General features: G+C 42.6%; 1 protein-coding gene across 2 annotated transcripts in view; it reads left to right on the plus strand.

Moving 5' to 3' along the window:
• psen1 (presenilin 1) overlaps positions 1 to 25,095 on the plus strand; it is an 81,377-nt gene that overhangs the window by 46,062 nt on the left and 10,220 nt on the right. For both annotated transcript variants that reach the window (XM_041214989.1, XM_041214990.1), the window contains exons 7-10: positions 8,045 to 8,143; positions 8,236 to 8,322; positions 22,082 to 22,285; positions 22,888 to 23,006. In XM_041214989.1, coding sequence (XP_041070923.1) covers positions 8,045 to 8,143; positions 8,236 to 8,322; positions 22,082 to 22,285; positions 22,888 to 23,006 — 509 coding nt within the window. The remainder of the gene's footprint in view (positions 1 to 8,044; positions 8,144 to 8,235; positions 8,323 to 22,081; positions 22,286 to 22,887; positions 23,007 to 25,095) is intronic.

Here is a 25,095-nt window from a genome sequence, read left to right on the forward strand (position 1 = left end):
TAATGTGACACATTAAAATAATTTAATGTTTTCAGTTTATATTGATCTATTTTGCAGAGATCCTCAGAACAGCTGAAATTAAATGAACTCCATCTCAAGTCAATTGTTAAACATTCTCTTCGCTATTAGGCCCTACTGATGAATGCAAATTTCCCATTCCACTTTGTTTAAAGTGATATTCAAGACTTGCCTTTTGTTGCCTATTAATGGAGGAGGATGTCTCCAGACTTCCCAAAGGGCTTGTCTTTTCAAAAGCAAACACCAAAGCCACACACAGCTATCTGTTTAATATAATTAAAAGTAGCAGACACAAAATGTCTTCCCCAAGTGTGCATTTTTCCCCCAGGTTATATATTATTTATTGCATCAACATGTTCAGGTACATTCATACTGGGATGTTCTTCTGAGGTAGATTAAAACTCGTCTTTGAACATCAAACATAGTAGTCCTTTTATTGTGGTGTTTTTTCTTTGCAAGCCTCCATCTGCCACCATCAATACAGGAGGCACTGGGTGGGGGAAGGATTCAGAGAATGGAGACTTTGGAGGAATACAGAGCTAATTTGGTTGTAGTATTGAAAAGCCCAGGTGCACAGTTCAGGAAGCTACAAGTGTAGGGAAAAGGATACGTTGAAATGTAGTGGTTCAGTGATATTAAGCTTGGGTTTCAAAACCTAATTCTTTTCCAGCCTGGAAGCTTTCTGAAGCTTATGGTGAAGTAAATGGTTTTAGAGTTTAGTAACACCTCATGTTAACTGGCCCACATTTAATTCTCTGGCAGTGCCATTCAGTGTGGCAATTTGTAATACAGTATACTGGTACTGACTACTGCTACTATAAAACACATCAGCATGGCTGATATATGTCTTTAATTTCTTTAAAAAAAAACCTTTGTCTGGCAGTCTAAGTTGTGTGGAGGAAAAGTCCTATGATGAATACCTTTTAAGGGTTGAGTAGGAGCTGAACAGGCAAAGACTAGTTGTTCCCAGCATTTTAATAAACATGTAGAATAACATAGAGTGGGGCTTGTGAATGGAGAAAACAGGAAGCAACGTACTACACAAGAGAAAGGAAAGGAATTGCCTTTATAAAAAGCCTTCCATGATCTCAGCATCACAAAGCACTTTGCAGCTAAGTATTAACAAAGTATCTGTGTGGTGTGAGGAAATGCAGCAACCAATTTGCACAAGATAAGTTCCCACAATAGCAGTGAGAAATTACCAAATTATCTACTTTTAGTTATGTTGAGAGAGGGGATACAGAAGGAGTTTTACAGTTGAGTTCCTGGAAATTAATGAATTGGAATCAGACGGTGCAATGAGAAGCTATGAAGAGTACAAGAAGAACTTGTGTTTATCTATTCCTTTAACAGTGAAAGATCCATAGCACTTCACAGGAATGTAAATCGGGAAAAAGGTGACAATGTAGAAGCTGTATTTGCTGTGCAACAACTCTGGTCACAGTAGAGTAAAACAGAGATAGGCAAAGTTTGTGACAGAGTGAGAGCTTGGAGACTGAAGAAGCCCATCTCCTGTCCATGATAATTGGTACTGACTGAGTGTTCCATCTGTTGGACACTTGCTGCCAGTATCAGCCACTTTTGCTGATTAGTGATATAGAAGTTGGCCCTTGCATTGCTCAGCAAGGCTGGAAGTTTACAGTGGAGAGATGCAAACAGTGATCACCATCCTTCCCCCTGTGTAGTGATTCCACCATGTAATCATTCCTAGGCACCAAGCTCTGTCTTCTCAGGTGGGTGTAACAGATCCCATGCTATTATTCTTAGAAGAGCAGTTTTCTCCTATTTTCTTAGCCAATATTAAACCTTCAGCAACATCACTAAAGTTGCGACCTCCACCACCTTAGAAGGACAAGGGCAGCAGGTTGAGAGTCAAGCTTAGGAGGGCCAAGATTCCACACTTCCAGCCAATAATGAGTGAAGCAGATGATATCAAGGTTAGCATGTAAATGCTGGCAGGAGCAAAATGCAACAGCTTAATTTCTCCCATTGCTGCAGGAAGGTCTGGATGATGAACATCTGTTCAGACCACTTCCATCCTGTAACATCTGTCACCTGCACCTTTACCGCTCTATCCCCATCCCCCTGACAAAATTGCTGTGCTGTCAAATTTGCTGCTTTATCTCACATTTACTTTTGAGAGGTTTTGGAAGGAGAATGTTAACAAAAGGTGTGATTCAAAAGTTTTCTAGGGATGTCCAGTCAGAGCTTCTTCCACCTTTTAGCGAGAGAGCACATATTCAGTTGTTTGATTCTGTCAGAGCTTTAGTATACACTGTTTGGTAAACCCAGCATTCCAAACAGGCATATTCAACAATGGGTGTTACATAACTATTAAACACAGTGAATAGGTCAATTTAAGATGCATTGTGATGCTTGTGAAGACATAGCATATGAAGTTTTCCATTTGTTCCCTTAAGCATTTCACACACTTGGTAATCCCATTTGAGGTCACTTTGAATGTAGATTCCTAATGGTTTAATGCACATTTGTTGGGTAATGTCAACATAGTCTAAATTGATGGGGGGGATTGAGGGATTACGCATGAAACACAATTCCACAGCATTGCACTTTTGGGGGTTCAGTCTCATGTGATTCCTATTCATTCAACAAAGTGATTGCCCCTTCTTGCATATGCGATGCATCACCTTGATAATGACAATCCAAGCGGGTCAGGTCATCCAAATACTTAGTGATGAATAGGCATGGTAATATTAATATAGACATTGTTTATGATAGCTAAAAATGTATTGGGGCCTAATTGGACTGCTGTGGGACCCCAGTGTGTAGCGTTATCCAACTGGAAATATTCGATTTGTATTGAACACGTCCACGGTTGAATCTCAGATCCATTGTACACACGATCGGCTCATTCCTAATTCAAGGCAATTATTGATTGCGATGTTATGATCTACACGGTCAAATGCTTTGCTAAAATCAGTTAGCATTACTGTTTTTTTCTCCATTTGTCAACACAAGATACAGCTGATTGAGGAGATACACAAGACAATGAACTGTAGACAATCCTTTTATTACCAAACTGCTGATGGCCTAAATGTTTCATCATCCACTTCACGATGAAGCTTTTGGCTAATTTGGCAAAATGACAGAAATGGGGCGCTCGTTCTCATCAATAGCCAGGTTTGATCTTGGCACAGGTGACGATCGCTCGTTTCCACTGGCGGGGGACTTGGCCAATGTGATATAATTTGCTGAGAATACGTGTTAGCGATATGCTTAAATTCGATTGTGAATTCTCTTGAGTGCATAGGAATGCCATTAGGCCCTCCTCATGATGTTTATGGCTTTTAATTTGTTGTAAATCTACCACAGTTGCACTATTGGGCAAGGTTTTAGGATGGCATGTAAGCTGGTATGATCTCCATAGAGAGAGAGAGGATGTCATGAGGAAAAGATGCAAAATGACCGTTAATACGATTTGCGATGCCCACATAATTATCGCTGTCAACACCAGGTACACTAGTCTGGAGTCTGAGGGATGCCAGGTGTCATGAAATGTATTCCACTGTACCATCCCAATGGATCACTCTGCTTCAAGTGCTCAGCAAATATTAGCCCCAGCGAATACCCTCAGCTCATGTGAACGGCAACTTATTCTGTGTTTAGTACTCACTCTATTCCAGTATTGGTGACACAAATTCAACCACTACACTCAGGTTCTCGAAACCTCCTTCCCTAGTCCACCACCTCAAAAACCTACCCTAGCCCATTCTGACCTTCACAGCATCATCTGTGGCTTATTGGTAACACACTTGCCACTGAGCCATAAGGTTTAAATCCCACTCCAGACACTTGAGCGCAAAGTCCAGTCTGACACTCCTGGTTCAGTACCTGAGATGTTAAACTAAAGCCCTGCCTGCCCTCAGGTGGATGCAGCACTATTTGGAAGAATAGTGGATGTCTCACTGAAACCAATGTTAGTCCTCAGCAAATACCTAAACAGATAATCTGGTCAGTTTCTTATTTGCTGTTAATGGAAGTTTGCTGTGTGCAAGTTGGCTGCTGCATTTCCTACATCACAACAATAACTACACTTCAAAAGTACCCATTCCCATATGTTACATCGAGTAAGGAGATATATAACCTAAAGATGTCCTGAATGCCTAATCTAAATCTTCAGTTAGAGTTCCAAATATTCATTGAAGAACATGCTTCAAATGGATTCCATCACTATATCCAAAAATAGGAAGGACCCAATCTCCAGTGACAAAATACACATTATGTTCACTCAATCTAGTAATATTTCAGTTCTGATTTTTTCCCCAAATCTGTGTGGTATCTTGTCCCATTTGAAAGAGCGCCAGACCTATGAATTAAAACATAAGGGGAGGTATGGATGCAGGGTTACTATCCCAGTAATGGCTTTGTTGAATGTTGTAGGAAAACAAAGTCCATAAAATATACATTTTGAAACCAGAACCAAAAATCTGGCTTTTCTTTCCTAACTGGTTTGTGGATGCTTGTATCTGTAGACTCCTATACATGATGTTGTCAGTTAAAGTATCAGTCCAAGGCAAGTGAGTTATGGCATAAACAAGCAGAAATTTCAATTTTAGCGTAATATTCTGGTTCACGCTAATCAAGCAAGTTAAAAATTGTGTCATACCTAGAAATGAGTAAGAAAATAAAAACTAGGTAGCATGTCATCCAGGGAATGATTTGAATGACTGCCAAAGATTTTATGATACTGGCTATTTGTTTAAACAATGAATGTTTTCCCCTGACATCTTTCGGTAACACAGTTGCAAGGCTTCCTTACCTGCAAAAGTCAGTGGTACCAAATATTTTTGTAAAGTTCAGGTGCTTGGCATACCTGTGTTCATTTCCAGACCAATAGAATTGAAAAGCAGTCATGTTATATTAAAATCATATAAAACCTTCACTAGACCACACTTGGAATACTGTGCACAGTTCTGGTCTCCATATTATAAAAACATAGGGGCACTGGAGAAGGTATAAAAAAGATTTACATTGATTATACCAAAACTGAGAAGCTCTACCTGTCAGGAAAGGATTGACACAACCAATGGATCAGATCTAAGCTCTGCAGTCCTCCCACATCTAGTTCTGAATGATGGTGGACACTTAAACAACCCACTGGAGGTGGAGGCTCCACAAATATTCCCATCCTCAATGATGGAGGAGCCCAGCACATTAGTGCAAAAGATAAGGCTGATGCATTCGCAACAATCTTCAGTCAGAAGAGCCGAGTGGATGATTCACCTCGGCCTCTTGCAGAGTTCCCCAGCATTACAGATGCCAGTGTCCAGCCAATTCAATTCACTCCACGTGATATCAAGAAACATCTGAAGGCACCGAATGCTGCAAAATCTGAGCCCTGACAATATTCTGGCAATAGCGCTGATGATTTGAGCTCCAGAACTTGCTGCGTCCCTAGCCAAGCTGTTCCAGTACAGCTACAACACTGGCATCTACCTGGCAATGTAGATAATTGCCTAGGTATGTCCTGTACACACAAAGCAGGACAAACCCAACCTGGCCCCATCAGTCTACTCACAATTATCAGTTAAGTGATGGAAGGGATCATCAACAGTGCTATAAATGGCACTTGCTCAGCAATAACCTGCTCACTGATACTCAGTTTGGGTTCCACCAGGGTCATTGAGCTTCTGACCTCATTACAACCTTGGTTCAAACATGGACAAAAGAGCTGAATTCCCGAGGTGAGGTGAGAGTAACTGCTCTTGACATCAAGGCAGCATTTAACAAAGAGTCAAATCAAGGAGCCCTAGCAAAACTGGAGTCAATAGGAATCGAAGGGAAATCCCTCTGCTGGTTGGTGTCATACCTAGCACAAAGGAAGATGATTGTGGTTGTTGATGGTCAATCATCTCAGTTCTAGGACATCACTGCAGGAGTTCCTCAAGGTAGTGTCCTAGGCCCAACCATCTTCAGCGGCTTCATCAATGATCTCCCTTCCATTGTAAGGTCAGAAACGGGGATGTTCGCAGATGATTGCACAATGTTCAGCATCATTCGTGACTCCTCAGATACTGAAGCAGCCCATGTCCAAATGCAGCAAGACCTGGACGATATCTCGGCTTGAGCTGACAAGTGGCGAATAACATTTGCGCCACAGAAGTGCCAGGCAACAATCATCTCCAATAAGAAAGAAGCTAACCATCAGCCCATGACATTCAGTGGCATTACCATCGCTGAATGCCCACTATCAACATCCTGGGGGTAACCATTGACCAGAAACTGAACTGGACTAGCCAAATAAATACTGTGGCTACAAGAGCAGGTCAGAGATGAGGAATCCTGGGGCGAGTAACTCACCTCCTGACTCCCCATCTACAAAGCAGAAGTCAGGAGTGTGATGGAATACTCTCCACTTGCCTGGATGCGTGCAGCTCTAACAACTCTTGAGAACCTTGACACCATCCAGGACAAAGCAGCCGGCTTGATTTTCACCCCTTCCACAAACGTTCACTCTCTCTACTGCTGACAAACAGTGGCAGCAATGTGTACCATCTACCAGGTGCATTGCAGAAACTCACCAAGGCTCTGTAGGCAGCACCTTCCAAACTCCCAACTGCTACCATCTAGAAGGACAAGGACAGCAAATACATGGGAACACCACCACTTGGAAGTTCTCCTCCAAGCCACTCACCACCATTTCCAATGACTTGGAAATATATCATTGTTCCTTCACAGTCGCTGGGTCAAAATCCTGGAACTCCCTCCCTAACAGCACTATGGTATACCTACACCATCTGGACTGCAGCAGTTTAAGGAGGCAGCTCTCAAGGGCAATTGGGAATGGGCAATAAATGTTGGCTTAGCCAGTGACGTCCACAGCCCAAAATGAATAAACAAAAAACATGTTGAGGCTGTTTTCGTTTCTGTAGAAAAGACTCAGAGGTAATTTCATAGATGCCTTGGAAGACTGAAAGGGTTTGATAGGCTAGAGGTAAAGAAATGGTTCCATTTGTGGAGAGTACAAAACTATGGGCCATCAATATAAGATTGTCACTAATAAATCCAATAAAGAATTCAGGGGAAACTACTTTACTCAGAGAAAGTTTAGAATGTGGAACTCACTACCATATGAAGTGATTGAGGTAGATGTGTTTAAAAGAAAGCTGGATAAGCACTTGAAGGAGGAAAGAATAGGACATGCTGGCAGGATTGGATGAAGGGTGGAAGGAGTCTTGTGTGAAGCATAAACCAGTTGAACTGAATGGCCAGTTGTGTTGTACATTCCATGTAATATGCAATGTAGTCCTATCTGTGTCTGGTTGTGTTATACTTTGCAAAATTAAGATTGCGTGGGAATGTCCGCTAATGATTGCAGAGTGTTCAGTATCATTTGCAACTCTTCAGAATAAAGCAATCTGTAGCAAGACCTGGACAACATTCAGCCTTGGACTGATAAATGGCAAGTAACATTCACGACACAAGTGCTAGGTAATGGCCATCTCCAATAAGAGAGAATTTAATCATGGCGACGTGAAATTCAACGGCTTTACAATTTCTGGATTCCCCCACCATCAACATCCTGGGAGTTACTATTGACGAGAAATTTAACTGGACCAGCATAAATCTGTGGCTATAGGAGTGGGTCCAGGGCTGGGAATTCTGCAGAGTAGTCTACCTCTTGTCTCCCAAAAGCCTATCCACCATCTACAAGGCACAAGTCAGGCGTGCGATGGAATACCCTACACTTGTCTGGATGAGTGCAGCTCCCACAACACTCAAGGAGCTCGATACACCACAATAAAAAGCACCCCACTTGATTGATGCCCTATCCACCACCTTAAACATTCACTCCCTCCATCACTGGCACATAGTGGCAGCAGTGTGTACCATTTACAAGATGCATTGCAGTAACTTACCAAGATCGCCTTTCCAAACCCATAACCTTACCACCCAGAAAGGCAAGGTTTAGAGTGTGTGAATTGTATTGATTCAGTTTTACATTTCCTTGTTACTTTCCTAACAAATGATACAAAATTTGTATTGAGCAAATGTTGTTTTTCAGATCTGGTAGCGGTGCTATGCCCCAAGGGTCCCTTGCGCATTCTGGTTGAGACTGCCCAAGAGAGAAATGAACCAATATTTCCAGCTCTAATCTATTCCTGTAAGTTAAGATTTGTTTTTTTTTTCTCCTTTTGATTCTTTAATTGAAAGTCTCCATTCACTGGGTTAACTCTCCTGTTTGCTCTTGCATAGCGACAATGGTATGGTTGGTTAACATGGCAGATATTGATCCAGAAGCCAGGCCAAGTGCTCCGAATGATTCTGGTTTGCCACCACCCGGTGAGTTCAACAGTTTATTTTTGCTAAGCTTTATTGAATACAAGTAAAATCAACAAATTCACTCTGTAAGTTATGTAATAAAATTGTGCACATCAGAGGCAGTGTTTCACCATATGTAAAACTTCTCTAATTTTGTGCTTGTTAGTGTTACATTTAATTTCTGAACAATATTTATAAAGCGTTGATTCTTTCAGTTACAACATGCAATAATACCAGCCCAAGTAGCAGAGGAAGGTTTTACTTAATTTTTTTTTTTGCAATTAACTGTAATCTAAGGTTTTTTTAAGTTGCTCAGGTTTAGAAAACAGATAATTGAAAAGAAACGTTTAGGGTAAACAGAATTTATGCTTTTCCCCCACCATCAGCCTTTGTCATTGCCTTTCATGTTTAAAAGTGCATATGTGTCTTTTACTCTGGTCAGAAGATAGTTACAGCCTCAGAATGTCATTCAGTCTGCCTTAGCTCTTTCAATAATTGCATCCAACTGCTTCTTAAATAGCTTGAGCTTCATTTCCACTATTCTACCAAGAAATTCTTGATGCTTTCTTCCATGGGCAAGAATCTCCTGTATTAAATTTGCTGTTCACCAGTTTAAACCTGTGTTTGCGCAACTGTTGTAGTTTCGTAGGAAATAATAAGAGTTTGTTAGAATATTTCAAAGTGGTTTAAGTGGTCAACATGTCTCAGCATGCTTTACTTGAATCTGTTTAGTCAAAGCACGTATGCGAGGAAAGGGAAAATTGAAGCTTATCTCTGTACATGAACAAAGACAGTTTGGAAACTTAAAACACAGAATGATGAACAGCCGGCACAGGAGATAGTCCATACTCATTTGCCACAGTAAAAGATAAAGGTTGGCCAATGCATCGCAATACAATGAACAAAGCTTCTACAACAAGAGTTGGCAGCTGAATGGATTGTGGGGTAAACTAGGTATACTGTTAATGCATAGGTGCAACCCATGGTACAGCTCCCTTTTCCCCAGTACTGGTGCCAGTGCCCTATGAATCAAAACCCATTTCTTCCACACTAATCTTTGAGCCATGCTTTCAACACTCTGATCTTATCCTGTGCCAATTTCCTTGTGGTTCAGGTAGTAATCCAGAGATGATTACCTTTTGTGGTTCTGCTTTTTAATTTAGCCCCGAGCTGCTTATACTCGCTAAGCAGAATTTCTTAGTTCTTCCTATGTCATTGATACCTGCGTGGACCACAACAACTGGAGCCCTCCCCTCCCGTTTCCAAGTTCCTCTCAAACCTCAAGGAGATGTCCTTAACCCTGGCAGGCAATGCAGCCTTTGTCACTCATGCTTTCAGGTGCTGAGAGCAGTATCTTATCTCCATAATTATACTATCCCCTACTACAACCACATTCTGTTTTACTACCCCTGGAATCACGGTGCTCTGGTCAGATTGCTCATCATCTTTGCAGTCACTGTCCTTATCCACACAGGCTGCAAGATCCTTGAGCCTGTTGGACAAGTGCAAGGGCTGAGGTTCCTCCAGTGCTATTCTGAATTCCAATACCTGCCTCACCCCTGTCCCTGGCCACGGACTAAATCAGATATAGCTAATTTAAGAGATGTAACTGACTCCTGGAACAAAGCGTCCAACTAACTTTCTTCCTTCCTGATGCATCGCGTTGTCCGAAGCTTGGACTCCAGTTCATCAACTCTGAGCCAAAGTTCTTCAAGTTGCAGACACGTACTGTGGATGTGGTTGTTGTGGATCATACCCAGGTGCAATAGCTGGAAAACATCACCTGTACTGTCACCTTTATTTTACTTTATGTAACTAATTAGGGTTTTAAGTTTAGAAATACCACTCAGTGATAATTTGTGGTTATATTAAATAGCTTAACTGGTTAACCAAAAATTGAATACAGTACTGGTTTAAACAACTGCTGCAGTTTAGAGAAGAAAGGAACTTAATGCTTACCAACCAATCACTTACCCGCTTACCTAATTCATGTCATTGGACTTTCAGGTCTCCCTGTCTCTTACTCCCTCTCTCGGACTGTAAGATCTGGGGTCCATGTTAACTTAATTGTAAGATTTAAGTCAATTACAATTGTTAGATTGAGTTAGGAGAGCTGATTTAAAAAGGACTTCCAATTCCGACTAGCTACAGACCATGGTGGCTATGAATATATTGTCACAAGTTTCACAGAATTTATTAAGTTAATTACAATTAGTACAAAAATGTAGTACTTAGTAAAGGCAGTGGAAGCAATCAGTTCACTTTGAAACACTGGCTCGCGACTTCCAGTTGACTGCATTGCTGTCTCTTATTCTGTTCTGTTGACCGAAGTCTATTTTTTTTCTTCATGCTGTACGCCTGGTTGCTAAATGCTGGTGCTTATTAACCCTTTCTAGATGCTACTTCTGTGCATGACCAGTGGTATCCCTAGCTCTGGTCCAGACAATGTGTGATCAGTCCCTGATTGGTTAGATTCTGCATGATTCATGTCTGATCTCTTAAGGGTGATGGTTGCCTTACTGATATCACTTCCTGTTAAACCCTGACTGGTGATTCTCTAAGATGCCAGTCACTTGTGGGAGCACCCTTCCCATTACAGCCATTCCCTGTGTTTTAATTAAATTTATAGCTTTCCACTAAGATAACGAGGCACCACAAGGTAATTTGTTTGTCTGCTTATTTGAGATAAGCGGATGTGTGGTGTCACTTCCGAATGATTGAAGCTTCGAGCTCATCATCCTAAAATACCTAATTGATATATCTTAGGTGTTCCAGAGAGTTCAAATGCCTATTTGTGACTTCCTCATGAAGCAAGTTACTTAAAAATAACAAAATTGTACAAGGGGGACACAATCTTAAACTAATACTGAAATTACAAAGTACTCTAACATCAGTGCATAAAGATAACCAGTGTGTTAAAACTGAGGTACCAAGATACAGCATAATACATTCAAATAATATATGTTCATAGGGAATAAAAGTCACGAGAACTACATTACAAAACTGATCACAGAACTTAATTCTCAAAGTTACAGAACCAAAGTAATGCATAGGTCTGTTGTATGTTTTGAAGGAAAGTTAACTAGTTCTCGTAAGACACTACAAGTTAAAAGGCTAAACTAATTTAAGACTAATTTAAGAGAGTTTGAAAACTCTCAACTGTTTTCTTCAAACAATAGGGCCTTCTAACACAAAGTGTTGATGACTTGGGAATATAATGGTTTCAGGCCTTGGTTCATCCAGCTTTGACAAACTTTGCAGCATGTGTTCTGTATTTAAACCATAAAAGTGTACTTTACGCAGGACTAGAGCCATGTGCTGCATTGCACTTGTCAAGTAAGGATGTAGCTACAGACAAAGACTCGCATGGTGTGATGCAAGTGTCTTACATTGACTAAAATTAAGCAGAATATCATATTAGAAACATAGAAACTAGGAGCAGGAGTAGGCCATTCGGCCCTTCGAGCCTGCTCCAGCATTCATTATGATCATGGCTGATCATACGACTCAATAGCCTGCTCCTGCTTTCCCCCCATACCCTTTGATCTCTTTCACCCCAAGAGCTATATCTAACTCCTTCTTGAAAGCATACGATGTTTTGGTCTCAACTACTTTCTGTGGTAACAAATTCTACAGGCTCACCACTCTCTGGGTGAAGAAATTTCTCCTCATCTCAGTCCTAAATGGTCTACGCCATGTCCTCAGACTGTGACCCCTAGTTCTGGACTCCCCCACCATCAGGAACATCCTTGCTGCATCTACCCTGTCTAGTCCTGTTAGAATTTTATAGGTTTCTATGAGATCCCCCCTCCTTCTTCTGAACTCCAGCAAATATAATCCTAATCAACTCATATGTCAGTCCCGCCATCCCAGGAATCAGTCGGGTAAACTTTCACTGCACTCCCTCTATAGCAAGTACACCCTTCCTCAGAAGATGAGACCAAAACTGCACACAATATTCCAGGCGTGGTCTCACCAAGGCCCTGTACAATTGCAGCAATACATCCCTGTTCCTGTACTCGAATCCTCTGGCTATGAAGGCCAACAATCCATTTGCCTTCTTTACCGTCTGCTGCACCTGCATGCTTACCTTCAGCGACTGGTGTACAAGGACACCCAGGTCTCGTTGCACATTCCCCTCTCTCAATTTATAGCCATTCAGATAATCTGCCTTCCTGTTTTTGCTACCAAAATGGATAACCTCACACTTATCCACATTATACTGCATCTGCCATGCATTTGCCCACTCACTCAGCTTGTCCAAAGCACACTGAAGCATCTCTGCATCTTCCTCACAGCTCACCCTCTCACCCAGCTTTGTGTCATCTGCAAATTTGGAGATATTACATTTAATTCCCTCATCTAAATCAATCATATATATTGTGAATAACTGGGGTCCCAGCACCGATCCCTGCGGTACCCCAGTAGTCACTGCCTGCCATTCGGAAAAAGACCCGTTTATTCCTACTCTTTGTTTCCTGTCTGCCAACCAGTTTTCTGTCCATCTCAATACACTATCCCCAATCCCATGCGTTTTAATTTTACACGCCAATCTCTCATGTGGGACTTTGTCAAAAGCCTTCTGAAAGTCCAAATAAACTGGACATCTACTGGATCCCCTTCATCAACTCTACTAGTTACATCCTCGAAAAATTCCAGTAGATTTGTCAAGCATGATTTCCCTTTCATAAATCCATGCTGACTCTGTCTGATTCTGCCACTGTTTTCCACGTGCTCAGCTATTAAATCTTTTATAATGGACTCTAGAATTTTCCCACTACTGACATCAGGCTGACTGGTCTATAATTCCCTGTTTTCTCTCTGCCTCCCTTTTTAAATAGTGGGGTTACATTAGCTACCCTCCAATGTAGGAACTGTTCCAGAGTCTATAGAATCTCGGAAGATGACCACCAGTGCATCCACTATTTCTAGGGCCACTTCCTTCTTAAGTACTCTGGGATGTAGATTATCAAGCCCTGAGGATTCATCAGCCTTCAATCCCATCAATTTCCCCAACACCATTTCCCTACTAGTACTAATTCCTTTCAGTTCCTCCCTCTCACTAAACCCTGTGTTCCCCAACATTTCTGGTATGTCACTGGTGTCCTCCTTTGTGAAGACAGAACCAAAGTGTATATTTAGTTGGTCAGCCATTTCTTTGTTCCCCATTATAAATTCCCCTGTTTCTGACTGTAAGGGATCTACATTTGTCTTTACCAATCTTCTCTACACATACCTATAGAAACTTTTACAGTCAGTTTTTATGTTCCCTACAAGCTTACTCTCATACTCTATTTTCCCTTTCTTAATCAATCCCTTGGTCCTCCTTTGCTGAATTCTAAACTGCTCCCAATCCTCAGGTCTGTTGTTTTTTTCTGGCCAATTTGTATGCCTCTTCCTTGCATCTAATACTATCTCTAATTTCCCTTGTAAGCCATGGTTTGGTGAACGTTCCTGTTTTAATTTTGCACCAGACAGGAATAAACAATTGTTGCAGTTCACCCATGTGGTCTTTGAATGTTTGCCATTGCCTATCCACCATCATCCCTTTAAGTAACGTTTCCCAATCCATCATAGCCAACTCGCGCCGCATACCATCGTAGTTTCCTTTATTAAGATTCAGGACCCAAGTCTCAGAATCAACTACGTCACTCTCCATCTTAATGAAGAATTCTATTATATTATGGTCGCTCATCCTCAAGGGGCCTTACAGTTAGATTACCCATTATTCCTTTCTCATTACACAATACCCAGTCGAGGATGGCCTGTTCTCTCGTTGGTTCCTCAATGTATTGATCCAGAAAAACATCCCGTATACACTCCAGGAATTCCTCCTCTACGGTATTGTTATAAATTTGATTTGCCCAATCCATATGCATATTAAAGTCACCCATAATAACAGATGTTCCTTTATTCATGTGTCTCTAATTTCTTGTTTAATGCCATTCCCAACATCACCACTACAGATTGGGGAACTATATACAACCCCCTTTAATGTTTTTTGCCCCTTAGTGTTTCTCAGCTCTTATCATACAGATTCCACATCATCGGGGCTAATATCTTTCTTCACTATTGCGTTAATTTCCTCTTTAACCAGCAATGCCTTTTTCTTTTTGTCTGTCCTTCCAAAATACTGAATACCCCTGGATCTTCAGTTCTGTAATCCCGACTATATCATACCTGTTTACATCTATTTGTGTGGTTAATTCATCTACTTTATTGCGAATGATCCTCGCGTTAAGGCACAAAGCCTTAAGTCTTGTCTTTTTAACATTACTTGTCCCGTTCCCACTATTTTTCATGGAGGCCCTGTTTGATTCTTGCCCTTGATTTCTCTGACTATCACTTTTCTTATTCCGCTTTCTGTCTTTTGTTCTTGTCTTCGATTCCCCTTCCTCTGACTCCTTGCATAGGTTCCCAGCCCCCTGACATTTTAGTTTAAACCCTCCCCAACCACTCTCGCAAATCTAGGATATCAGTCCCGGTCCTGCCCATGTGTAACCCGTCTAGTTTGTACTGGTCCTACCTCCCCCAGAACCGGTCCCAATGTCCCAGGAATCTGAAACCTTCCCCTTCACACCATCTCTTTAGCCACGTATTCATCTGATATGTCCTGCTGGCACCTGGCACTGGTAGTAATCCTGAGATCACTACCTTTTGAGGCCCTCCTTTTCAACTTACTTCCTAACTCCCTGTATTCTGCTTTTAGGACCTCATCCCTTTTTTAACCTATGTCGTTTGTACCAATGTGTACCATGACCACAGGCTGTTCACCCTCCCCCTTCAGAATGTCCTCTAGCCACTCTGAAACATCCTTGACCCTAGCACTAAGGGAGGCAGCGTACTATCCTGGAGTCTCGTCTGCAGCCACAGAAACGCCTATCTATTCCCCTTACAATTGAATCCCTTATAACTATTGCATTCCCGCACTTTTTACTTTTCCCCTGTGCAGCAGAGCCAACCGCGGGGCAACAAATTTGGCTGTTGCTGCTTTCTCTTGAGAGGCCATTCCACCCCCAGCAGTATCCAAAGTGGTATATATGTTTTGCAGGGGAATAGCCACAGGAGATTGCTGCACTGCCTACCTAGTCCTCTTGCTTTGCCTGGTTGTCACCCATTCCCTTCCTGCCTGTGGACTCTTAGCCTGTAGTGTGACCGCCTCTCTATCCGTGCTGTCCACAATACTCTCCGCCTCACGGATGCTCCAAAATGTCCCCAGCCGTCGCTCCAGCTCCAAAACCCGGGCTTCCAGGAGCTGCAGCTGGAGACACTTCCCGCACACATGATGGCCCCGGGCACTGGAAACGTGCCGGGCTTCCCACATAGAACAGGAGGCGCACACCATGGCTTTGAGCTCTCCTGCCATGACTTAACCCTTTAAATTAAATTAAACCTTTTGGAAGATACTTGATATCAATTATTCTTGGGTCCTTCTTCCATGCTTTTCGTGTTACAGAATATAGCCCCTACAAACGATGAACAAAATAAGACCTTAAAAGTAAATGCTTACCCAGCTGTACTCACGGTACTCAAAGGATCACCTTGTTCCCTCCTCACCGAACTCCCTCAGTCACCCCTGCTCTCCCAGCTCCTCTTCAACTCCCGACTCCTCTCGCGCTCCTCTTCAACTCCCGACTCCTCTCGGCGCTGCTGACTGCCTGTCCCAGAGTCGTCCTCTCACTGTCTCTCCTCTAGATGCTGCTGACTGCCTGTCCCAGATTCCTCCTCTCGCACTCTCCTCTGGGTGCTGCTGACTGTCTGTCCCAGGGTCCTCCTCTCTCACTCTCCTCTCAGGTTAATTGATATGCTTCAATTACTTGATCATGATACATAACTAAACTAAAACTAATTATCAAGCATGACCTTTCTACAGGACCATTGCTTGTTCTGTAAAAGACCAGAACAGCACCTCTTCCTTTCCTCCTTTTGGTTTCCCCCATTTTACTTGGGTTTGCCACAATGGTAATTGATAACCTTTCTCCATCTCCTCCTTTCAGTCACCCATTCTTCATGCTGCATTTAAATCTCTTGCATCTTTCCATCTAGTCTTAGGCCTTCCTCCTCCTCTTCTAGCAGCCCCATCTCCATCACTTGTCTCACCTCATTTCCTCACTGTAACAGATGACTATACCATTTCAGTCTCTTGGCTACTTTCTTCAATGCCTCCACAATCTTCACTGACTTTCTGATGTGCTGGTTCCTGATTTTGTCTTTTCTTGTCACTCCACACATTCATCTCAGCATCTGCATCTGTTTTGAGGAGGTGCCAGAGGACTGGAGAACGGCTAATGTCGTTCCACTATTTAAAAAGGGTTGTAGAGATAAGCCAGGGAACTACAGGCCAGTGAGTCTCACATCAGTGACAGGGAAATTATTGGAGAAAGTTCTGAAGGAGAGTATCTATCTGCACTTGGAGAGGCAAGGTTTGATCAGGGATAGTCAGCATGGCTTTGTCAGAGGGAGGTCATACCTAACAAATTTGATTGAATTTTTTGAGGAGGTGACCAGGTGTGTAGATGAGAGTAGTGTGGTTGATGTAGTTGAGTAGTGTAGATGACTATGTGGGGGGTAAGATCAGTAAGTTTGCGGATGACAAAAGATTGGCCGGGTGGTTAACAGTGAGGTTGAGTGTCTTGGGCTACAGGAAGATATAGACGGGATGATCAAATGGGCAGATAAGTGGCAGATGGAATTTAACCCTGAAAAGTGTGAGGTGATACACTTTGGAATGAGTAATTTGACAAGGAAGTATTCAATGAACAGCATGGCACTGGGAAGTTCTGAGGAACAATGGGACCTTGGCGTGTGTGCCCACAGATCTCTGATGGCAGAGGGGCATGTTAGTGGGGTGGTGAAAAAGGCATATGGGACACTTGCCTTTATCAATTGAGGCATAGATTACAAAAGTAGGGAGGTCATGTTGGAGTTGTATAGAACCTTAGTGAGGCCACAGCTGGAGTACTGTGTGCAGTTCTGGTCACCACATTATAGGAAGGATGTGATTGCACTGGAGGGGGTGCAGAGGAGATTCACCAGGATGTTGCCTGGGGTGAAACATTTAAGTTATGAAGAGAGGTTGGATAGACTTGGGTTGTTTTCATTGGAGCAGAGAAGACTGAGGAGCGACCTGATCAAGGTTGAGGGGCATGGACAGGGTGGATAGGGAGCAGCTGTTCCCCTTAGTTGAAGGGTCAGTCACAAGGGAGCATAAGTTCAAGGTGAGGGGCAGGAGGTTTAGAGGGGATGTGAGGATAAACTTTTTTACCCAGAGGGTGGTGATGGTCTGGAATGCAGTGCTTGGGAGGGTGGTGGAGGCGGGTTGCCTCACATCCTTTAAAAAGTACCTGGATGAGCACTTGGCACGTCATAACATTCAAGGCTATGGGCCAAGTGCTGGTAAATGGGATTAGGTAGGTCGGTCAGGTGTTTCTCATGTGTCGGTGTAGACTCGATGGGCCGAAGGGCCTCTTCTGCACTGTGATTCTGTGATCTCATAAGTATCCAGTTGTTGTTCCCCTCTCTTCCTGATGTTGCCCAAGTTTCTGTACAATATTACAAGGATTGTCGCAACTGTCCTGTAGATTCTTCCTTTCAGTTTCAGTGGTGTGTTTCTATTGCAGAAGTCCACTGCACTTCTTCCAGTTAGTCCAACCAGAGCTCATCCGATGCTTAATTTCAATTTTCATACTTCCATCTTCTGCCATCGCTAAGTCAAGGTACTTGAAGCTACTCATTTTCTCCAAGATTTCACCGATAATCTTTACATCTTCACTCTGATCCTTTTCCATTGTTCAGATTGACAGTCCATTTATTGGGTCTTTGGTCTACTGAACCTCATTTCCTCTCTTTCAGTGCTGTTCTCCAAATAATTGATCATGTTCTCATCATCCCCACTGCATAGTTCAATGCAAACATCACTGACCATGGCACTCCTGTCTCACTTTCTCAGTTAGAACATTCATGACAATTATGAAGAGGAAGGAGCTCAGTGTCGACATTTGGTGCGAAATAACTTTGGCTTTGAAACTCTCACTCTCCCCCACACTGCTGCCTACTCTTGCCTGGCACTCCTGTGCACATCCTTTAATAGTTGTATGTTCTTCTCAGAGACTCCACGAGTTTTAGCACATCTCCAGACTTCCTCCCCTAGCCACTTGATCAGAAGCCTTCTCTAGATCGATGAATACAATTTTCATGTTGCACTGGCATCTTTTTCCTCTCAGTGTCAAATTCCTTCACTCAAATTCCCAAGTTCAGTGGAATTGGCCTTTGTGCTAATTACTCCGTTTGTCATTTAATGTTATTTCTTCAAAAGTAGTATATGAATAACACCATCAGTAGTCAATGGACATTAAAGCTTGTTTAAGACCACCTGGACCTGAATCTTGTGAAACTATTGTTGCAGGACTAACGACCCTTTGTTGCAACTGTAACCACAGAAAGCCTCATCGTTACTACTAGTAATCTTGTACACCCTTGAAACATCATCAGTTGCCTTGCATCAAGGCCTCAGGAAGCCTTTTTCGGCGTTCTGACCTCATGAATCCTGTGACGCTAAGGAAAAGTCTCATGACTCTCTTTTGCACCAGCTCCGGAGCATTGGAAAGAGTCTGACCAGAGTACAATACAGTTTAAACACCAAATCCAGCTCATTTTCTCTGCTCCTCCAATTGTGGTCTCTTGTGTAGCCCAATTTTCATCATTGCATAATTGACGGCCAGCTTTGGCTGTCTAATCCCTAAGCTCTAGAATGCCTTCATTAAACCTGTCTGCTCTCCCTCTTTCTTTAAGACACTCCTCAAAACCTATTGCTTTGGCTAAGCTTTGGGTCAGCTGAACTAATATCTGCTTATGGAGCTTAGTGAAGAATTTGGTCCAGTTATGCTGCTGTGAAGTGCCTTGGATCATGTTACATTAGACACCTCTATGTAAATGCAGTCTGTTTTGACTACGCATTTGTGTATTTATTATGTAGATATTGGACATGTATTCAAAAGCAGAGATGTTCGTCGAGAGTTATGCCACAATTGTCTGTGAAGACAAGTATTCTAAGTGGAAGAGATGCACTGCAAAAAAAAAATTGACTTGTAAATTAGACACCAGGCTCCCTCCAGTATGCTGCAAGTTGCAGGAATATATGAAGAAAAAGCAGAAGGATTCCTATGTTCATCCCTACTCCACTTGCTCCAACTGATTGCTTCCTACCATGTATTTAACTTTCAAAAAAAAAGCCAGCTATTATAAAGCAATATTTTCAAGTGTCCCAGCTGAACTTTGCTTAGGCACTAACAAATATGGTTGGTTGAAGCATGTATTTTGTACTTGAAATGGCAAGGTCACTGTGGTTACCTGTCTCCGTTTCCTTGAGAAGGTTATCTTGGACTGCTTTTGATCTGCAGTCTTTTGGTGATGATCATAAGCCAGCAGTTCAGAAACTGAACTGGACAAGCCATATGAATACTGTGACTACAAGAGCAGGTAAGAGGCAAGGAATCCTGTGACGAGTAACTCACTTCCTGGCTCCCCAAAGCCTGTCCAGCATCTATAAGGCACAAGTCAGGAGTGTGATGGAATGTTGCCCACTTGCCTGGATGAGTGCTGTTCTCAAAACACTCAAGAAGCTTGACACCATCCAAGACAAAGCAGCCCACTTGATTGGCACCACATCCACAAACATTCACTCCCTCCACCACCGAAGCACAATAGCAACAGTGTGTACCATCTACAAGATGCACTGCAGGAATTCACCAAAGCTCCTTCAACAGCATCTTCCAAACCCAAGACCACTACCAAATAGAAGGACAAGGGTAGCAGATAGAAGAGAATACCACCAACTGGAAGTTCCCCTCTAAGTCACTCACCATCCTGACTTGGAAATATATCGTTCCTTCACTGTCGTTGGGTCAAAACCCTGGACTCCCTTCCTAACAGCACTGTGGGTATACCTACACCACATGGACTGAAGTGGTTCAAGAAGGCAGCTCACCACCACCTTCTCAAGGGCAACTAGGGATGGGCAATAAATGCTGGCCCAGCCAGCGAAGCCCACATCCCATGAATTGCAATCTGTGCGCAAGTGACAGTGAGATGTAGTTGGAGGTGAACTTGGGGGTGATCTTGCTGCACTTGTCGTTTTCAGTGGTGGAGCTTGCGGCCGACGGTAGAGCTGTCAACAGATTCTATTTATAAAACACCTTTAAAGTAGTAAAACATCCCAGTGGGCTTTTCAGAAGTGTTGTCAGACAAATTGAGATGTCCATGTAAGATATTAGGACAAAAGCTTGGTCAAAGAGGTACGGTTTGACAAGCATATTAAAGGAAAGTGAGAGGCAATGAAGTTGAGGGAGGGAATTCCATTGCTGTTAAGGCCACAACAACTTGCGGCACGACTACCAATATCGAGGTGAAGGCAATACAAGAGGCTAGAATTGGAGGAGCACAGATGTCTTGAAGGATTGGATGGCTGGGGAAGGTTATACAGATGGGGAGGGGCAAGATCTCAGAGGGTTTTGCAAGTGATGAGGCATTTAAATCTGAGGTTTTGCTGGACTAGGAGCCTCAATGAGTACAGGAGTTGGGTGAATTGTCAACATCAGCTACGCTCCATATTGCATTGAATTTTGATTCAGTAGATTTAGGTTGTTTTCAAGTTTTTTGGTCTTGAACCTAATGACAAAGATTAAGGCTCAGAATAGTACCAAATCCAGAGCTCTTAGCTATTATTTCAGGGGTCAAGAGTTACTTCTATTTTCAATGGAGTAGTGCATGATTGGTAGTGGTATAATTGAAGTTCCTTTGTAGTTGCGATTATGTTGAGGTATATGGAGCCATTTCTGAGCTCCAGGGTGTTGAATTGGTGGTGTTCACCAAAGATGTGCTGGGAAATCCCCTTTGGAGGCTCACAGGCAAGATTTGTATGGCAAATGCCCAGAAGTGCAAACATCCCCTGGTTAATTGCCCTGCACTGGGGACCATTTGAAAACTTGATTTTAAATTGCAAACTTTGGGTGGTTCTGATTGGATTACACCAATAGTTACCCAGAAAATGTTAGAAGAATTGAAACTCTTCTAACTTCTAACTTCTGGGTAACTATTGTTCAGGCCCATGGGACTCCCCCACCCCAAAAGGCTACACCCCCGGACACGAACTCCCAGTCCACAGGATTCCCACATTCCCCCATCTCCTCGGGGACCGTTCCACGACTCCCTGCCAGGCCCGACTCTGACTTCCCCACCCCCTCCGCTCCCCTGCCCCCTCCGCCACTACGGCCCAACACCCTCCTCCACATACTACCCCTTCTCCTCCGAGGCCCGAATCTCACCCCCCCCCCCCCCCGCAAAATAATTTTTATCTCCCAGGGTATTATATGGTACCATAATGGGCGAACAGTATGACAGCTAGAATGCCACAATCATGGAATGATACAGTCATTCAGTTCTTATGGCTGTACTGACTCTTTGAAAGAGCTATTCAATTAGTTACATTCCCTTGTTCTTTCTTAATAGCCCTGTGAACTTTTTCTTTCTAAGTATTTATTTATTTTAAAAGTTACTATTGAATCTGCTTCCACCAGTGTTGGCAGTGCTTTCCAGAGTGCACCAAGTTACATCATTGACTGGATGAAGTTGGCCTGTGCTCTTTTTTCACACCATTTTGCAATATATTGTTAACCTTTGACTATTGAGATAGTAGCTAGGTACAATCAGACCATATAATTTGTCTCAGTGTAAACAGTAACTGTCTGTGTTAGTAATGTGGCTTCTCTCTTAATTTCTGTAGACCTTGCCCTTAATCAGACATGTGCAGGCGACGGTGAGACCCAGATAGATGATGGGGCGACCCATGCAGATGATGGAGGGTTCACCCAAGAGTGGACAAACAGCAGAGATGCCAGGTTGGGTCCTATGGAATCGACCCAGGAGAGTCGGTCAGCTGTACAGTCTCTGCCAAGCCCTCCAGTGGCAATTGAAGATCCAGAGGAAAGTAAGTAACTGTACCATTGGTAGGAATAGATTGTTAGGGTCGCACCCAGTCCCTTTCACCCATCAACCTTGTGCTACCTTTCCATCCTTAACCCTTCCACCAATGGGAACAGTCTCCTTATCTACCCCATCTAGACCCCTCATGATTTTGAATACCTCTATCAAATCTCCCCTCAACCTTCTCCAAGGAAAACAGACTCAGTTTCTCCAACCCAGCTATGTAACTGAAGTTTCTTATCTCTGGGACCATTCTTGTGAATCTTTGCTATGTTCTCCCTGATGCTTTCACATCTTTCCTGAAGTGTGACACTCAGGACTGGACACAATACTCCAGTTGAAGTTGATCCAGTGTTTTAAACAGGTTTAACATAACTTCCTTGCTTTTGTACTCTATGTTCCTTTATTGATAAAGCCCAGGATTCTCTATGCTTTATTAATCACTCTCAACCTCTCCTGCCAACTTCAATGACTTCCTTTACTGTGCTCTTCATGTAATTCTTTTTCCCCCTTTTCCCTCATCTCTCCCCTTTCCCTTGTAACCCCTTTCAGTGGGACTCATTCTTTTATTCATTACTATCAGATTCTCTTTTGCTTTACTTTTAGGGGGTGTGAAACTTGGTTTAGGTGACTTCATATTCTACAGTGTTCTTGTTGGAAAAGCATCTGCGGCAGCAAGTGGAGACTGGAATACAACTCTAGCCTGCTTCGTAGCAATATTAATTGTGAGTATACGCCATAAGAGTTTCCTAGTACAGTCTAAGGAAAACATACACAACCGATTGTTGTTGTGAAATAAAAGTGTCCAAGAATCTCAACAAATAATGAGAAGTAAATGGTGTAAATTTGTAGAATATTAAAGGCACTGACCCTTGTTGGGGTACAAGTCTCTGGTACCTTGTCTAAGACTGGTGAGCTTACTGAGAGTTGGTCAGCAATTTTACCTCAGAAGACAGCACAGCTGAATCTGGTTCAGTCCTTCCTTGACATACACTGTAGTAAGAATCACTGGAGTAGATATCCTGGCTAATAAATACCTACTTTTCTTCAGGCTCCTCTTCTTTACTATCCACCCCTCCCCCCTCCGCCCCCCCGCCCCAACACCACTACTACCACCCTGCTCTTTCTGTGAGGTGCAGTGCTGAAATATCAGTAGGCTTTATACTTTCATGTTAATAAGCTAAATTGAAACCCCTAATTAATCAGACTTTGGAGAATGGGTGAGCCAGATTAGCTTGGTGATTGCAGTTTGCTTGCTGCTGTGTAGTGCCGTTTAGTGACCGCCATTATACAACCTTTGTTTAAGAAGCTTACCCTGTGGAATTAGTGCAGCAAATAGCAGACGTACTTAAGTATATATGTTCTAACTAAGCTGTGATGGGCTATGCTCTTTAACTAAGTAGGTAGATCTATGGGCCTCCTGGTGAGGCAGTTTATATGGAAAGTTGAAAGATCCCAAAGCCTGAGAACAGAATGTCACTTTGGACATGAGAGTAGAAATTTCAGAGGCACTAGTGATATTCTTCCATACTTCCTTAGACGCAGAGGAGATGCCAGAGGACTGGAGAATTATGAATGTTACACCCTTGTTCAAGAAGGGGTGCAAGGATAAAGCTGGCAACTAAAGGCTAGTCACTTTGACCTCAGTAGTAGGGAAACTTCTGGAAACTAGTACAGGATAAAATCAGTAGTCACTTGGACAAGTGCAGGATAATTAAGGAAAGCCAGCATGAATTCATTAAGGAAAAATCACGTTTAACTGACTTGCTGGAGTTTTTTGAGGAGGTAACAGAGGAGGTTGATAAGGGAAATATTGTTGATGTAGTGTATATGGATTTTTATAAGACATTTGATATGGTGCTACACAACAGACTTGTGAGCAAAGTTCTAGGTCATGGAATAAAAGGGAAACTAGGCATTTGGATAAGAAATTGGCTGAGTGACGGGAAGCAGAGGAGTGATAAATGGTTGTTTTTCAGATTGGAGGAAGGTTTGTAGTTCAGTTCCTCAGGGGTCAGTGTTGGGACCCTTGTTTTTCCTTGCATATATTAATGACCTACACTGTGGTGTGCAGGGCATGATTTCAATATTTACAGATGATATAAAGATTGGAAATGTTGTCAACTATGATAGGGATAGTCTTGAACTTTGAAAGGACATAGCCATGTTGATGGATTCGGCAGACAAGTGGCAGATGAGGTTCAATGCAGAGAAGTGGTTCATTTTGGCAGGAAAAATATGGTAAGACAGTCTAAAATAAAAGGAGAGCCTCTAAACGAGGTGCAGGAACAGAGGGACCTTGGTGTATGCATACATAGGTCATTGAAGATGGCAGGGCATGTTGAGAGAGCAGTTAATAAAGCATATAGTATCTTAGGCTTTTATTAATAGGGGCATTAAATACAAGACTAAGGGAGGTCATGTTGAACTTGTATAAGACACCAGTTAGGCCTCATCTGGAATACTGCGTCTAGTTCTGGGTGCCATACTTGAGGAAGGATGTGAAGGCATTAGAGAGAGTACAGAGGAACAAGAATGATTCCAGGAATAAACAACTGCAGTTATGAGGATAGATTGGAGAGGTCGGGACTGTTTTCCTTTGAGAAAAGGAGACTTGATAGAGATATTCAAGATCCTGAGGGGTATGGACAGGGTAAGTAGTGAGAAACTGTTCCCACTCGAGAACATCAAGAACTAGGGGGCACAGATTCAAACTAATTGGCAAAAGGAGCAAATGTGATGAGGAAAAATTTTTCACCCAGAGTGTGGTTGCAGTCTGGAATGAACTTTCTGAACGGGTGGTGGAGGCAGGTT

The sequence above is a fragment of the Carcharodon carcharias genome, chromosome 20 (assembly GCF_017639515.1).
Source record: "Carcharodon carcharias isolate sCarCar2 chromosome 20, sCarCar2.pri, whole genome shotgun sequence".
Classification (NCBI taxonomy): domain Eukaryota; kingdom Metazoa; phylum Chordata; class Chondrichthyes; order Lamniformes; family Lamnidae; genus Carcharodon; species Carcharodon carcharias.